The sequence below is a fragment of the Poeciliopsis prolifica genome, unplaced genomic scaffold (genome assembly GCF_027474105.1).
Source record: "Poeciliopsis prolifica strain line A6 unplaced genomic scaffold, Auburn_PproV2 SCAFFOLD012, whole genome shotgun sequence".
NCBI lineage: Eukaryota > Metazoa > Chordata > Actinopteri > Cyprinodontiformes > Poeciliidae > Poeciliopsis > Poeciliopsis prolifica.
In genome coordinates this window covers 12,353,039-12,371,709 of record NW_026562387.1, presented here as the reverse complement: position 1 = coordinate 12,371,709, position 18,671 = coordinate 12,353,039, and the positions used below count along the sequence as shown (strand labels likewise).

Genomic DNA, 18,671 nt, shown 5'->3' with positions numbered 1-18,671 from the left:
ACATTTGAGGGTTAAGCTGCAGAATTGAGTGTGTGGGTTGAGTCTATGAAAACTTGCCCTTGCCATATTCTCTCTGGAAGTACAACATGTCTTGTTTTATTATTGACTAGTTATGGATGCCATTTGTTAGATTGGATTTTTGGAATTGTGAGATAAAATGATATATTGGTGATTTAACAGTTTGCTAAGAAGCCTATGGCATTGCCACTGGTCGTATAATCTCATCTCAGCATCTCTCTCCACTAAGATTGGCTCCAATTGAAGACAAACTTTGTATTTACAGTGAGGGACAAGGTATCCCACACTGTCACACTGCCTTCCACTGTTTGCGATTAGGAAAGATTTTCAGCAGCACAACCTCAAATAATCAACTCTGCTGCTCAACCAACAAATTCATTTTCCTTACAAAGGAAAATAAACAGGCTTTTCGACAGTATCAGACAGTATGAGATTTATTGCCAAGAAGTGCTGTAATAACAAGAAACATATTGAAAAAATACAAGTTCCATTCCTTTACTGCTTCACTGCTATGTAAAAGTGAAAGATGACATAAATCATTACTGATGGTAAGAATGGAAAATGGCTAACATTTAGTTCCATTCAGTCATTGCCAAAGCTTTTACAAATGACACAAAGTTGTGCTATATGTTTGTTTTCTTTTATTCACTCTGACAGGCTTGATTTCAGATGACTGGCCAAATCCTGACTGAGTGACTGTGATCCATTCTTGTCTCAAGTGCTTGGAATTGAGCATAATTTCTGTTTTTGTTTTTATCAAGAGGCTTCTTATGAAAATTTGCACTTATTCTCAATGAATTTAAGATTTAGGGAGTTTCTTTGACACAGGTTCAAACTCTCAGTTCTTTAAAGATTTTTTTTTTATTATCAATTCTGTGTTCTGCCATGGTGCCTAATGGTACTGGAAACTATTTCACTCATCAGTGCCTGCCTAGATGGTTAGAAGGAGACACACTTCCTACATAAAAAGTGTTATTTTACAAAACAGTAAAATACATGGGTTGCATTATTCTGCAGACATTTTTTTTTCTGATTTTTCACTCTTTCCATGTACTTCCTGCAGATCCTATATGCTATCATTGTTGTGCTTCTTGGAAAGGAGTGACCGCTTTGCTGCCTTTTCTTCACAAGTCTGCTGTCCAAAAGAAAAGTGTTCCCACAGTATGGTGTTGCCCCCAACCATGTTTCAATGGGAGAAAGGGTGAAATGCAGTGTTAGTTTTCTACTAAAGATGCAGAAGTGCAGATGCAGCCTTCTGCATGGACAGTGAAGTTCTTAATATTAAACTGTTCCAAGCAGTTTTCTTTCAATGCTAATAGATGTCAACTTTACAAAGAAGGTGACCACTGGTGACAGATAAAATAATTTCAATGACATCTAACCCCCTATTACTAAGTGTTTACTATGTCACAGCTTGGTCTCCGCTTTCAGTTACTGTATACTGATTATTTTGTGCGATAGGAAATGAATGCTGATAAACTGAATGTGTCAAAGCTCCTAAAATGTTGTTTTTGTATGGAAAAGGGATGAGCTGGTTATGAATATCAAGGTTGTGAGAATTGTCTTTTTTTTTTTTTTTTGACTTTCTTGAACCTATATGTATAGCGGGTTTCCATATATAGGTCGGGAAACTTGTTTGATCAGTCTGGAATTTTACGTTGTGGAACAGATTAACATAGCCTAATGTACACAGTACTTTTTGCTGTTAAAGTTTCCTATGTTGGAGTTTTTTAGTTTGGCATGTTAAAAATAGCATTTTTTTTAGCTTGACGTCAGAGAGCAGACCACAAGTTAACAAGAAGTAGACTTGGTGAGGATAAAGCCGTGATTGAGAAGACTAGTTGAACCCATAAAGAAGACCATAGGATGGCAATTAACTAACATTAAAGCAATAATGTAAAATGATTGTAAATTAAGTTTTGCCTGCATGAGTGTAAATATCTAAAAACATCTCCACTGAACTACATTGAAACTCTGATCCTCTTGGTTTTTTTTTTCCAAACAAGTTGTCTCAAAGCTTTAATAAGTTACAGCTTCAAAATTGCTCAAATTTTCCATCACATCATTTATTTTCCTAAGTCATTTAGACATGATGCCAGAGCTTAAACATGGAATTTACATTTTTCTTTGTTCTCAAAGCAGAGAAGTTCCAGTCATGAAAAACAATGAGAACCAATTGTGCAAACTAAGAGTGCCACTCATCTCTCTTCACAAGGTGATGTTTCAAAACTATAGTCATTAAGCTGCAAGTGACATGTTTGTTAACATATTTTCTGCAGTCTGTATGGTAAAAGACAAAAATAAATAATTATGGAGCCAATATTAAATTGCAGAATGATTTTTCTTATCAGTTTTAATTATAAATGAGTAGAAAATGTTCTTTTTTTTCTAACAGGTGTAAGTACAGTAACATTGTTATTTAAGTCTGTAAATGCCTAATATCCAATGATTTACATTTTGCCAGTATTATTCTCTGAGAAAAAAAAAAAAAAAGATTATGAATATTTTTAACGCTGTTTCACATTAAGTCAGGGTGCATTTTCTTGCTTTAGGTCAAAATTTCGGCTTACTCTTCCGGACAGAACTGGTGCAACCGAGTGAAGTTTGTAGACCGTGTTTCTCTCACACACCATTTTTTTCTCTGCCCACAAATTTTCTATGGGACTGAGGTCTGAGCTTTGTATTCTCAACTTCAAAACATTCTGTTTGTTGTTCTTGAAACCACATTTTGACTAATTTGGTGATTTAATTAAAGTCATTTTCTTTTTGGATGTCCCATTTTTGCACAATTTTTCACTTTCTAAGTGATGATTATCATGGTACTTAAACATGTCTGCATTATATTATTTTATCATGGTGTTCATTTTGTGAAGTGGACTAGTCAGACCATAAGCAAAAACCTTACCCCAGTTTCACTGGGGCTAATGAAACTCATTAGCTTCAACCAGCATTTTCAGTTTTTGACTCTCTTACTGGGCCTGGAACACATAATTTGGAGATAACATGGTCATCTCTAAGACAAAGAACTGTATGAGCTACTGAAAATAAAGGTTACCCGCCAAAGCCACATCACATTCACAGAAAACAGCAACTTTAAATTTCTTAACCATGGGTGGCCGTCGAGATGCCCGATACTAAACAAAACCATCTGTTTCCAGCCTCTGAAGTTGCAGCATTCAAACTAGATCATCAGCAAACATCAAACAGACTTTGATCTCCATCTAAATGAACACCTAGGAGTATAAAGTTTGTCTAAATGTGCCCCACACCCAGGTCTACAGCGTGGATAGTAAAGCAGGTTGGGAGCAGATTGCCTGGAGGTTTGGACACCTGTGAGCTGGAGTTCGACTTTGTGGCAGCAGGATTTACTGCTCCACCTGAAATTACCTTCACATTGTGTGTGTGTTTTCCCACCGTCATTATGAAACACTAGACAGAAACGTCTCGTTCATCCTGATCACACTTTCTCTCATCTTTGCACCTTGCCTCTAATTTGCGTAAGAATAATACATAAAAATCAGCACTCCCACATATGTGCAAATTAACTCATTACGTGTACTTTTAAAGCACGGCCACTGGGAACAGTTTGTGTGAAACATTATAGGAATGAGCTTCAGTGATGAAAATTTATGTTTTAAACTTAATACATGCTTTTAAAATAAGGGAGCTTAATCTTGGAAAAAGTGTCTTTCAACCACAACTTTCAGAGTACTTGCTTGGGATATTAAGTAGAAGATTTTATTTGTCAAGTGGTAGAAAATTACATGATTTTTTAAAAAAAGATAAAAATAAGAAGTTTTGTGTACATATCAGTTCAGCCCCCATTACTCTGATGATCCTGAATAAAATAAGTAATTTTGTAATTTTCTGACACAGTAAACATATGAAAGTAGGTGCTAGTTATTTTTTCTCCTTCTTGCACAAATACTATTTCAAACAGGAGTAAGTACAGTAGAATTGTTATTTATGTCAGGCCAAGCCTACTATCAAATGCATGCAGGCATCAACTGCACTGAATTGTGACTCTTTGAAAGGACTCAAAAATAAATAAATGTTTGATTAATGACAGGGACAGTTTCATTTGCAAAAAAAGAGAAAATTCTGTAAAAAAAAACAAAAAACAAAACAAAAAAAAGATAGTTCCATTAAGATTTTGCTAAACTTATTTTTTGTCTCAGTCTATGCTACTTTGTTTTATTCTATCAGATGGAATCCTAATTAAAACACATTGAAGTTTGTGGTTGCAATCTGACAGTATAAAAAAGTTCAAGGTGTATTTTTGAAAGGCACTTTTGAATTGTCACATTTTGGTATTCTACTATGGTACTAATCAAGACAGCTAATACCGTGATTTACAAAAAGTAAATGTTCTTAGAGGGTGCAACTAATTAAAAAACAGAAAAAAATAAAACTCATAATCAGCTTCAATGTATTCAGCGACATTCCGCACTTCTTTATTCTGTGCTTTGGCAGCATGAACTCAAACAGTGCTTGATTAAAACCTGTCTGATCCGAAAAGAAAACATAATGCTCATCCTCATTATGTAAATAGCTGCTGTCCCGTCTTATATTATTCCCAAAAAGGACTCAATAAATGTGAATTGTATTTTACAAAGATGTCTAACATGAGCATAGATGTCTTCAGTTGTAAAGTGTTTTGTTTCTTTAAAACTTGGCAGGTGAAGTAAATCTCTTTTTCACACTATTCTGTGTGAGTGTGGGTGAGACAATATCAAACTGTGAGGAGGCATTTCAGTGGCAGGAACATGGAGATGTGCGAGAGCAAGAAGGAAAAATATAACGGCCCGTTTTTTCTGGAATATCTGTTTCATTTTATAGGGCAAAATCATTTCTCAGGATATGCTGAACACTATGCAGGTATATGACAGTTTTTGGCTCCGTCTTCAGTGGTAGCCTACAGTCGACCCCCACCTACTTCGGGTTCAGTATTCATTGATATTTCCCAAACATGTTTGGAGAAAATCTGTTTTTCACTGATTGTTTTTGTAGAGCATAGCTAAAATATTCAAAAGAAGATGCAATTTTTCTTTTGAGATATGTACGTCCAATACTATTAGAGACACTATTGGCTGGTGTTTGCAAAACAGCCAAAACAACAACCAGAGACCATCTATTACAAAATCGTCCAAGAAGCACAGAAAAAAAGTACATTCACCAGAAAACCTGCTCTTAAGAACATTAAAAGCAGTAGGTGTGAGAAGACTGGGACAGATGTAACAATGCATAGAAAACACATTAACCACAAGCAGACAATAAATAAGGAAAGCAAAGTGCAAAAAAAAAAAAAAAAAAAAAACAGAAAACATGGCCAAAAATCCTAAAGAAATTAGCAGAATGAGAAGCCCTATTTACAAAGAAACTAAAACAAAGAGAGATTACTGGGTGCGAACATACAAAGCAATAGAAAAGGACTTGGAAAAAGAAAAGCAAAATGCAAAAAAATAAAAAATAAATAAGCAAATCAGAGCTCTCTGTGAAGCAACCTGCTGCTGCATCTATTTCAGGTCTTCGTTTTCCATTTATATGTGCTCACAGTCCTATAATTAACACAGATTCATCAAGACACACAAAGCAGTCATCTGTATCTATGTATGTTCAGCTCGTCTTGTTACAGAAATGACTGACTCACAGCAAAATGATCTCCTTTTCACTAATTACGTCCAAGTCAGGAGGCCAGCTCATGAGAGAAATTTGATTATTTTAAATTGAATGCGGTTTTGTGAAATTTCCCTGAAAGGTTCAAAACTAGTTGATTACAAAGAAATAATTTGACTGTCTGCTTTGCTGTCAAGAATCTGAATCACTCTATAAAGATCCAAACATTTAGTCTTGATTTCAGATTTCTCGCTTTTTAAGAAGTTTCGATACTGTTTTTTTTAATGTTCAGTACCTTCCTCTGCTGTTGTGTGAACATTTTGCTAATGCTTTGCAAATTTGTAAAAAAATACATTTAAATCTTCCTGAATCCTGGCATTATATTTGCTAAGCGTTTTGTGAAAAAACAGTTCCTCTTGTTGTTTTATTAACTTAATTTTCCATTTTGTTGCTCCTGAACCAATAACTCTGCTTGCTTGGCAACTCAGTCAGCATTTACAGAGAGTATAATTCAGATGTAAACATTAACCCTGGAATGAGAGCCTAAGAATTCTGGTTAATAAACTACCCCTATTTTATTAACATAAGAACTGGTGGAATGCAATGATAAGAGTCTCAGACATCCAGAAAATACTTGGAATTTAAAAACTTGATGAGTTGGAACATGTTGGCTGTTGCTGTGCTTGCATCCATGCTGTGACACCATTCTGGTTCACAGATCTATGAACAATTCTTTCAGCCTCATGGTTTCTGTTTTATTATGCCATCTGCGAGCTCTAGTCAATTTGAGGAGAGATCTAAAAAATCACTTTAGTGACTTGGTGAATAATTTGATTGAACCTGATGCCTTCAACACATAGGGGTTTGTCTGTCATCAGTGAAAAAAAAAAAAGGAAAGTTTTTGTTTTGTAATTTGGAACATTTTTAATAGACCAATTATAATGAGTAAAAAAAATACATTAAAATGTAATAAATCTGTATGTCTGACCTCTATTTCATAATAACACTGCAGTTAGCGTCTCTAAACCCCATCACATTTATTGATATCCATGGTAAAGGTGCGTAAAAGGCCTAACAATACTGTTAAAGTTTAGATTAGTAGTTATGTTTTTGTAGCTGTTTCCCAACAGAACAACAGGAATGAACAACATTAAATGTTCTGTTGTACTGTATTTACCCTTTTTAAGTGACTAAGATAAATTTCTGTCATGTTTATTCCCCCAAGAAAACAGGAAGCTTTGGATCACCTGATTCAAGTGACTCCTGGATCTTCTCTTAGAAAAAAATTCAACAGGTTTAATTTGATATTTAATGTATGACATTATCATACTGAAGTAAAAGATCTATTTCCTTTCAAATGTCTTTGCCGCAAGTGAAAATCCGGTTTAGATTAGCATAAAAGAAAAATAACTGCTAGCTTTGTATGAACATGTTTGTGGTTATATATGTCACAGATGCTGGTTAACAGCTTTTTATTAAGGAGTTGTTTAAGTCACTTGTATAGGAGGAAAAGGCCACAAGTTTGTAAATTCAAATATGAGAAAGTAATTGAGCTGAGGAGAAGTGATTTCAGCAGATATGCTGCAGATTATCCGCTTGTAACTGAATAACTCGCAGGTCTTCATATACCCCAGCTAAATCCGTAGTTAAGCATGTATAAAAGATGTGGTAGCAGATTTTGACAGAAAATCACAAAGGTAATTATTTTTTTGCATATTTATCAGTGTTAATTGTATTCATATTATGTAGTACTTGGAAAACTTTTACAAATCACTTTGTTAGCTTGCGTAGTTACAAATTGAACTAAAAATTGAAAGTTTTTTCTACATTTCTGTAAAAAAAAGAAAATTCACATTTGTTACATTTGATAGAGCTTCAGTGACATTTGGATAAAATCTGTGGTACTGACTTATATCACAGGTTTTCTCTTCAGTCACCAACAGTGATCATTATTTATAATAAACTTACCGTGCAATACCATGGTAAAGACCAGTGCATTAACTATTGTGATTAAAAGCAAATCCAGGAGTTTTGCAGAAAAAGAAAAAGCAGTGAAAGGATACCGGTGGTCCAGACGGTGCCATAGGCTTTGTGATGTGTCCTGCCTCTCCGTATCAACCTGTAGACCAGATGAGAAGCAATATTACTCTTTAGTCACAAAAACCCTCTCCAAAGTGTCTACTATGTTATGGGAAGTGATGAAAGCCGGCACTCCTGGGCAGCCTGAGGGGCCATATATCCACTCATCTCCACTTACACAAGTGATACCTCTGGGCAACCATAGTGGAAACATCACAATCTCATAACCTGCACAATCAGTGAGGCCACAGCCTGAGATTCTCCTGAACGGACTCACACCCTGGGCAAGGTTACAAAAACAACAGACCATGGCCTCGTACCTCCAGCGGGATGCATCTTCAGCCTTGACAGCCCCATCTTTCTTAGGCCAAACAATGCAAAAGAGATTCACAGACTTCTTCTGACTCATACCATGCAGATAAGAGAAAGATTACGAGAAAAAAAAATGAAAGCGATATGCTAAAGAGCTGCTGAGATGCACCAGTGATGAGGTGAGAAGTGTTTGTATGCGTAGATGTGTCCATGCAAAAAAAACAAAAACAAACAAAAAAATCCCCAGCAGCTTTTACTTGTGCAGTATGGGATAAGGTACACATTTCAGACCGAAGGTAATAATTTTGGGTAGTATTTAAAAAAAAAGGAAATAGCTAGGCCTCTTATGTGTGCAGAGTCAGAAAATAAAGTTTAACAGCCTCTACACACAGCATGTATGAAAAATATCTGCTGACACCTTTCATTCTAATGTTATTAATATGCTTTTCTTTAAAGGAAATAAGTAAGGGCTCCTCCTCAATGCCTCTGTGATTAGTCGTGTCTTTTCTTTATGGGGATATTGCTACATGTCCACAATCATTTTTCCAAAGCTTATTTGGAAAAGAATGTTTTCTACTGGAAAACGTTTCTAAGATAAACTTGTGATGGGTATGTAAACCAGTCCTCTCATTTGCATTTGGATCAAGTACTTCTTTGATAATCAGTGACTGGCATATTTATTTATTTATTTTTTATCACATAGGTCATAAGTCAATGCAAAGCTGGGAGGGAAAAATTAAAAATGGAGACTTTAGTGAAAAAAATTCACAGATATGTTTAATAATGAAAAAATGAATTCTTTATCTTTTACCTCAGAGGAAACATCCTGAAGGTTGCCATCCGTCTCCTCTTCGACTCTATAGTAAGATACAAAAAGGTTCAGTAACACCCTGACTCAGTGACATAAAACATAGAAAGGGCTCCTCCCTAACGCCTCTGTGATTAGTCATGTTTTTTCTTTATGGCGATATTGCTACCATTACCTTAGTATACTTTGATTTTCTGTCCTATAGAATTTTCTTCTTGACCAGTTTTTATGTGTTCAGCTTTGTCTTGCTCCTGGATTGAGTGACTGACAGTGCTACTGCTGACATTAACGTTGTGTCCTTTTTTTGTGAGCTATGGAATGTACTTGGTTCTCACTGCTTAAGTGCTTTTAGTTCAGAAATATGACTAAAAATGTGAAAAATGATTCTGTGTTTTCTGGGCAGAGTAACTGTAGGAGGAATTGTTGCCAATAACTTTGTATAATATTTTTCTTGGATGTAGAAAGTACCCCAGGCTCTGGACTTCATCATTTAGCTATCTGTCCTTCTGGGCCACAGACACACTTTTGACTTCTATTAGTTTGTGTACTATAGTTTGACTCTGCGCTAATGTGTGTAGCTGTCTTTTCTTTTCTTTTTTCTTAGTGGGGGAGCTGACATAGACATTGTTCCCATTAACTGTGGGTACTCTTTTTACTTTTCTACTTATGGGCCAGTGAGTTTTTTTTTTTTTTTTTTTTTACGTTGCTCTCTTATCTCCCAGGGTGGCCCTGCTGGAGTTTTATTTAATGGTGCCACATGTTCATACAGAATGAGGGATTGCAGAAAATGCAGCTGACTACATGGACTGAGGTGGGTTCTGTACCAACTGGCATCATATGATCAACAAAATTTTAATATGCTACAATTTAGATTGACCTTCATATACAATTTGTCATAATTCTGATTATATGTTTCTACTGTACTTCAATAAACTGCTCTTGACATGAACTGAATTGGGATCAATTAAAATCTATCCAGTTGGATACACATCTGGCCTTTTGCATTGTAAATAGCCTTTGCAATATACTTCTCATTAATAGCTGCTTTAAAAACAAAACAAAAAAAATCGAGTGAACTGAATTTAACTGAACAACAAAAAGACAGAGACAAATCTCAAGGGTTTTCATTTCCAGATTGTTTGACGCTTTAGTTTGAAAAGCCGAACATGCACAGCAAGGAACACGAATGAAGTATGAAAGTCATTTTAGAACACCAAACCGAGATTTGAAAATGACCCGTCAGGCACCTTCACCAAAATCACCCACTTCTTCTACATCAGACCAGGAAAATGCCAGTGGGGTGAAACCTTTCATAAATGACAAAGCAGAGCAGGAATCATCAAGACATGCTACAGGCTGCTGTGATTACGTTGCATCGGCTGCTTGGCTTGCTCACTTTGACTGAAAATACAGTGATGCAGCAGACTCTGAATGCCCAGTGAGCCGCTTCCTGGGAAAACAACAGCATCATCCTGCCTTTCATTCACCCCACTAATCCATGTGAACTCATTGGGCCTTGGGAGTAAAATGTCTCACGGAGCATAAATGGCTGCTGATGTTTGCTCCTACAGGTCAGCAGTTAACTCTAGCAGCCCAGTAGTGCTGCTCAGGACACTTTGAGATATCCTACTGCTATTTATCACCATGTGTCTGTGAGGCTTTTGAATGTGCTGACACAAAAGGCCTATACCAGCAGCTCCCTGCAATAACCGCCCAGGAGGTTCTCATCAGAGCAACAAAGTGCTGCAACAACTTAATGCTGTGCACATTTGGGTCTTGGCTGCCCTCCCTCCACAGCCCAGCTCCGTCTCACTGTTTATTTAGAACAGACTTAAGATATTGCCTCTGAGATCATTATTCTTTATCATGTTGATGTAACTTAAGCATGTGGATAGGGAGTTAGGTCAAACTGAGCTTTTTGGTATGCAAGCTAAATTCTAAAACTAACACTATACATCCAATAGCTATGTTCAAATATAGTGGGGACAGCGTTATGCTTTGGGGACGTTTTTCTTCTGCAGTGACAGAGAAGCTGATCAGCGTTGGTTGGAAGACAGATGGAAATACATAGATTGAGATTGTTAAAATACCTGAGGCAGTAATAGGGAAGGTAAAGCACATTGACCTTCCAGCATAGCTCCAACTCTATCGCCAGAAATCCTTTAAAATGGTTTAGATCAAAGCATGTTCATGTGATAAAATGGTCCAGGTAAAGTTGTCACTTAAATCCAACAGAATATATGTTGTGAGATTTGCTTTTCTCAACAAATCCTAAAATATATCTTGCAAAGGAAGAATGGACAAAGCATTCAGCTTGTAAACGTACAAAGCTTTTGGAAGAATCTTTGAACAGACAGGCAGCTGTATTTGCAGCAAAATGTGATTATTTTTATATTTTTATATGGAAAACATTTTGAAAATTTCATGTCTCATTCCATACTTTTTGTTCAGGGTCTATTGCATTAAATCCAAATAAAATTTGCTGAAGTTCAGTGTTGTATTATGACAAAATGTGAATAAATTCAAGAGGTATGGACGCTTTTCCAATTCATTGTAGCGTCTTTTTTTCTGCTTTTTTTTCAGGCAGTTTTCTCTCCCGTTTTTACACCTATTTTACATCACCTGCTGTCTGCAGTAATTTGTCTCCCTTTTTATCTTCTCTACATCCACTTCTCCCTGCTTACTCTTCCTGTTTTTATAACACCTCCTTTAAATTCTCTTCCTTCACACCTTCAACTCTCAGCTCCAGTTCTAATTATTCAGCCAACACATGACCCCATTCTTCTTTTCAGAAGAAAAGCAAGAGGAAATCGAGTCGCACAAGAGTTTTGGTAAGTAGTTGCGCAAGATTTGTGGCTTACAAGCACAGTTATGTTGGCTCAGCTATGGAGTTATTGTTTTTACTGCTGCTTTACACCGTAGTGGAAATTGCTGCAGGATGTGGCAGGCCGTGACAGGCTTGAGCGATGCACATGACACAGCACCTTTGTCTGGTGGGACATATTCCATATCAACAGGCTGCGTCACCGAGCTGATGGAGAGAGGAATGGGCAGGTGAGGTGTGAGGGAAAGAGGAAAGACGGATCCTGAGACGTAAGCATGATAGAGGATGATCGGTGATGACTTGACAGTGACAAGATGGGTTGATGGGTTGCCGGAGAATGTGAGTAAAAGACTGAGCAGGAGGCGGGCCAGAGCAGTTTGAGAAAATGACGTGCAAGAAGATTCAAGGGAGCTGCGTTTTTTTTTCCAGTACCAAAATGTAAAAACAAAGAAGATACTGTTTTTGTGTGGAGAGGTTGCTTTGTGACTTGTAGAAAATATTTAGCTGTAGATCGGCCTCCTTTATCATTTCAATAAAATCTAACAATACTGGTGGATGTAACATGCCGAACAAAGTACAGGAAATTTGGCAACAATAAACAAACAATGAGAAGACGATATAAAGTGTACGAGAGATGGAACACAAGAAACTTTGCATCGATACGTATCCATTTCAGGAAATAGAGAACAATAAATATCAGCCCAGTTGCCACAGCATGATGTGAAGCCCTGATAGTCCCGCCTGGCTCCCAAAACAAGGTCGAGCTCTCCATTTTGCTGGGAAAGCACACCCCACACAAATAACACCCACTCAAAGAGAAGCGCACAATAGCTGTAAGTTGATCTCCTGCAATCTGGCTAAAACTGTGGGACTGAAATGTGCAACGAATCCAAAAGAAAAGCCTCTGCTCCTCCATCTGAGCTCTTGTGTGCTGATAAAATCTGGACAGTCTGCCTCTGAGGTCAGTCGTGATTCAAGCGCTTCTTGACTCACTGCAGCACATTACAGCACTTTGCACAAGGCCTTCGCTTCCAAGTCATCCACCTGTTTTTAATCAAGATTTCAAGGAATACCTTCATAGTTCCAGTACCTCATTTTGTTTACATCAATTTGCCAAATAAAATCAGACATGTAAAAACATCCATGCTTGCAAGTTAACACTTCCATTAGGCAGGATGAACAAGGACGGCTGTTCTAAGATGTGTATATGTGTGAATGTGTGCTTGTATCTCTGTGGCACCATCAGTCCATCTGATGTTGGCGTAGATGATAAAGCCTGGCTGTTTGTGTTTACATAATGAACAGGAAGAAGATCTCACAACTTTACTGTAAAGGATTTAACCAGCCCTTAGGAAAGTAAGGTATGACAAACATGTCCTCTAGCTTACAAACTTTCTTCTATAAAGCTCTTCAACCTGTTTCCCTCCCTCTGTTTCAGCCAGAGGGTGAGGAAAAAGAGGAATTTAAAAAGGAGTGGGAGATGTTAAAGATAAAAACAAAGGAGGCTCACAGGGAATGTGTTGAGGTCTTTTTTCAACACATCGTTTAGACCAAAGAAATCTGTAAGCCATCATTGGGGTTTTCTGTTCCCGACTCCCACTGGGTTGCTTTTTCCCTCTGGAGACACTGAAAACATACTCGATGGTGTACAATGCACGTCAACAGGAACTGGAATAAGCAACAACCACAACACATTTACAGCCCAGTGCAATATATACAAAGAGAATACAGTGTTAAAAACACAAATCAAAATGGACATTTTAGTCACTCAGCTGTTAAAGATCATATCTTCTTGGAAAGAAAGTGACAGAAACATTTCACTTTTTCTTCTTATATGACTTTAATTAATTAAAGAAAATCTGATATTACCACAGAACTCTGATAACTTTCCTGATAGACACTATGCGGATTTTGGACTTAATAAAACACGATGAACCAACACCAACAGATTCTGAACCACTCTAATCTTTATCCAAATACTTTAATGCTCAATTAAAATTTTAAATGTTCTTCTGAAAAAGAAGGCCTTAAACAACTATGCAACATATATTTTTTTTCTATTTAGCCCCATTAGGAGAGCTCTGATCCTCTCTAGTTTATCGCAAGGAATACAACAGTTTGAGCGCAAGTTCTACATACACTTCAGTCGCAGTCCACACCTTATGAATCTCTACCAAAACCTTAAATAGGCTTGGCTTCTCAGTCCTCTAACAGTTGCCATAATTCCTATTGATTTTCCACCAGAGTTCTTCCTTTCACTAAACTTTTCACTACAACTGATATTCTGTAAGCACCAAGCTTCTTTGGAATGGCCTCTCATGTCTTATCCATCTTTGGGATGGTGTCTGTGATTCACTACTGGATTGGACTAAACAGTCATATCTTTATTTGTGCTACACAATGTCTTCATTTTCTGAGAAACTTAAGTTTAGGCTCTCATTTCTTTTAAATGTAACTTTTTAGAGATAAACGCTTAAACTATTTTACTCAGAGTGAAAATAATTTATATAATACACAAATAGAACTTTTTCATTTAAATTACTAAAGTAATTTAACTTTCAAGACAGGCAGATACCGTGCAAAGATTTGTTTTTATGGTCTTCTGTCTCTGATTCTAAGAATAGATCCCATATCTCCCTCAGAAAATCGAGTGTTTTGAGAAACAAAACGTTATTATGCATGAGGATCACTTTGGCCTTTCATGTTGTGATTTTGAACAGTATACACAAAAGAAAGAACAATGTAAGACAGGTTTCCATCTTTGTTTTGTCAGCTTAAAAAAAAAAGAACTGCTGCTCATACATGACCACATCCAAGCTTGCTATATTTGGGTCAGTCTGCAGAAACGGCAGATGAGAATCCCACTGCCTCTGAAGCTTTAACCTCAATTCCACATGACTTGAGCTGGTGTAAAAATAAAATTGGCAGAGTACAGCAGTGTTTCTCTGTGTGTTCATTGGTGCAGGTTATCAGATGCATGAATGTGACTGATATTGGCAAGCTGTGGAAATTATGTACATTACAGCATGGTTCGTTATCCTCTTTATTTGCTTTTTGGCATACTGATGAACAAACACCCACTCAGCAGATGTCCAAATGTTTGGGCATTAATTCTTTTGTTAGGACTGTTTGGACCTCCCGGGTAATAATGAACAAAAATTATGTTGAATGTAATTAGGAAATCTTTCTAACCTTCTACAATAAGATGGACACAAAATGACAGTGGTTGTTTTGCTGTCTTTAAACATACTTGTGTGACAAGTGTGTGGGTTCTACGTTGCTGGATTTGAACAAATCTCGTCTTGTAAAGCAGGCAGAGATGATATTTGTTGTAAACTTGTGCTGTAGAAATAAGCAGTGAATAATACAGATACCAAGGCAGATAGGTAGCAACAAAATAGACAGAAACAGAAAAATAAATAAATATTTATAAACAGTGCCTTTCATAATAGAAATTATCTGCATTTCATTTTTGACTATTAATTAATGATACATGTGAGCTATTTATTTTGGGGGATTGTATACAGTAATTAAAACAAAAAGCTTAGATGATGTTAAGAATGGAGTCTACAGCTTTCTGTTCTACTAATAGATTTAATTTCCAAATGTTCATTACAAGCTCATATATAAACATACATTGGACCATTCTTATGATTAGAATTGGTAGAGCTCAGTTAAAATAGGATTTAGGATTAGAACTATTCCAGAAGGTTAATATTAGCCTGATTCATCCATTCCAAAACCAATTTGACATACAGTTCAGGACCAATTTATTCATGTCCTCCGAAGAGTTAGTTTTAAAATAATATTTCAACTTTACTAATGCGTTTCTCCTGATTGGATTAAGAATTTTGAATGACTTGTTTAGATGCCCAATTTAAGTCTGACACGAGATATGAAGAGGGTTATGAACCTGAAAGACTTGGAGCCCTTTGCCAAAGATAAATTACCAAAGTATCAGTGGAAACAAGTTGCTGGGCAGTTATTAGAAGAGAATGAATGCTTTTAAACCAGCTGATGCTTTTTAATTGATCATTGGAATAATTCAACATTCCCAGACACACATTAAAGTACAAACAGTACGACAAACTAATATTCAGCTACTGGAATAGGCCTGATCTGAATCATCTTAAAGTGTCCAATCTATGCCTAAATGTTAAAATCATGTTATAAAACAAAAAAAAAAGTTAAATAAGCTTTATCTTTCTAATAAGAACCATGGGTTAATACCATCATTGGTAGCGACCAAACACAGAATTATTTTCTGTGACTTGCTAAATGCAATTTAACCAAATACACAAAGGCTAAAATTAACATAGAACTCATGCCAATGTTGAGTCCATGAAAACATCTGACTGGCTCTTTAAATAGTTGCTATTTTAAGAGAGAAAAATGGCAAAATCAGTAAAAAAAAAAAACATTGTATTATCTATATATATAAGCAAAACCTAAAAGACCCTGGTTCTGCTTTGTTGCAGCAGATCAATATCACTCTTATGTTTGTAAACTAAATGTAACAAAACCAGCAGCGGCATCCAGGATCTCTATGTCAAGAGTTTAAACAAAGGGAAACAAAAAGCAATGTTCTGCTTAAGATGTTCATTTAAAGCGAACAAATTGATTTCATGTCTTATTTGAAAAAATAGAAGTAAATCAAGAGGTGTGTAAGGTTTTTAGATTTTCTACCATTATCTAAATATAATCTAAATGGCCGGGGTTAAAACATTACTACATCTATAAGGATTACGTTCAGCCATTGGACTTAAATGACAAGATTTTAATTAATTAAGTTAGAAATTCTGAGATAAAATTTACAACAATGTTTTTTCACATGCCTTTCTTCTAAATGTATGTTTTTTATTATTATTTTATGTAATACTGTGTCAAGTGAGATTAAAACTTACACCAACATTTTTTGATACTTCCTCTGTTGATTCATCAGCCACTGATTTATGCTGCTGTTCGATCAGGAACGGAAAGTGAAGCACAGCAGCTTTTGCTTCAGCTCGCTCTGCAACCCTGCTCTGTCTGACATTTCTCACATATTTTAACACTGTCTGAGATACTGAATACATAATATGTCCCTGCAATGTGGGAGCTGACAGCTATCAGTTTTTCAGATCTTGTCACTTCACTAGGAAGCAATTGTTTTTGTGATTGTGATTTCAGACAAGGACAGTTGGGGAGATGAAGTGAGGATTGCCAAATCTATTGCTATGACACAGAGTTCATTTGATGGTGTGCTGTTCACATGGATTCCTCAACATGACACAAGGAAACAGAGTAAATTTAGTGTAGTGGTGTCATCCGAGGCATGGGAGGATATAACAAGGCGACAATTGTCTACACAAAAGGAAAATACTGCCACAGTGGTAGTTGTGACGAAAAATCTAAGTCTTTTTCAATAAAAATGATGCTTTTTGTCACTAAATTCTCAGTCACAGTATTACAATTACTTCCTGTTGCATTCCTGCTTTCTGGTGTGAGTCAAGTAAAAGCCCTGCAAGCCTGAGACACTTTAATGCAGGGTGTTACCTTTCAGAAACAAGCTTCAACTTGTTACTAAATGAGTTGGCTCTTTGCAATTGTTTGCAATTAAAGTTAGCTTTATTATGAGCTTTTAACATTGTGGGACAGAATAAATTTGTAGTTTCCATAGTTTTAACTTTCAACTTCCAGTGTATTTGCTGCCAAAAACTGCCACTGCAGACACAGTTTTAGGATAGAAAGATATAAACAGCATAATTTATGTCAGTTGAGCCTCATCATTCCACAAAGAGATGTGAAGTTTTCCTTATAGCTTCACCAGAGGTGATAAGACAGTAGTTTGTCTTCTCAGAAGAGAGACCAAGCATTTTTTTTGTCCTTGTGGTCCCTGTGGAGGGAATTAAAGGACTTGATGTTTCTCTTTTTGTGGCTGGAATCTGACTAATTTTCTTTAACTAAAGCACTAGCCGTTATTTGAGAGTATTATTGTCAAAACTAAAACAAAATTAGAAACAGAAAATAGGTGGACCCTTGTTTTTAGGTCACAGTTGCTATGTTTTGAGAGACACTTAAAGTTAAGTAGTCCTGATAGGGGTGGTATTAAATAATTGGATGTCACTGATGTTTATTTAATTTAAAGAAAAAAATGAAAAGAGGTGGATGGGGCACAATTACTTTTTTTATGAAAGTAGAAGTACAAGCTGCATAGTCAATACTTTAGGGTTAGAGTAGGTACTCAGGAAAGTAGTGACAATATCACTACATATCTTACATCTCTTTACGTTCTGTCTAAAACTGAATTTCCAGCTGTATAACTGGGTAGTGCTCAGGTATGCATTCTTACTCCAAACAGTGAGAGTTGCTTCCCCTGGTAGGTACAGATTAAAAACAGTTTACATCACACAGACTTGGAGATGGAGCAGAGTATGCGGCTTGATTCTATCATTAAACTTCTTCATTACAGCCAGGCTGAAGTCTCGACTTTGACAAGTCCATTGCAACACCTCAAATGTTTTCTTTTTCAGAAGTTCTGTTGTGAATTTGCTGGTGTGCGGATGGCAATTAACCAGCTGAAGAATTGATTGTGGCTAATTCTACCTACCAGACAGATAGTATGGCTGAACATGTTGATTTTTGTCACATTTGCCCAAAGGAAATTGCTACACCTAATTCATGGTTCATTCAAATACAACGTTTTAAACCTAAGTTGTCCTGCCATATTTCTATTGAGTTGTTTTTCTGATTTCTCCCTTCCAACCATTAGTCGAGATGTACTGTCATTAGCTTTGATATTAATATAATAAAATTGTCTAATTTGCTACAATCAAGTAAAAACAATAGCTGCAGAAACGCCTGTGGTGCCCCCTGATTGCTGATTTTGAGCTTTGATAGAAGGATTATGTACCAAATATCTTCCACCTGCTCACTCCTCTGCAGCCTCATCACTCCCTCCCTCTCTTTTTTTCTGCTGCAGCTGCTGTGGGGGAGATTGTTCTCTATATGTAGGTGCTGATGAAATTTTGAGGG

General features: G+C 36.5%; 1 protein-coding gene across 1 annotated transcript in view; it reads right to left on the bottom strand.

The window, feature by feature from the left end:
• LOC129364523 (sodium/hydrogen exchanger 9-like) overlaps positions 1 to 18,671 on the bottom strand; it is a 70,065-nt gene that overhangs the window by 7,132 nt on the left and 44,262 nt on the right. Inside the window, exons 13-14 of the mRNA XM_055037191.1 lie at positions 8,837 to 8,882; positions 7,698 to 7,753 (exon numbers count right to left, since the gene is read on the bottom strand). Coding sequence (XP_054893166.1) covers positions 7,698 to 7,753; positions 8,837 to 8,882 — 102 coding nt within the window. The remainder of the gene's footprint in view (positions 1 to 7,697; positions 7,754 to 8,836; positions 8,883 to 18,671) is intronic.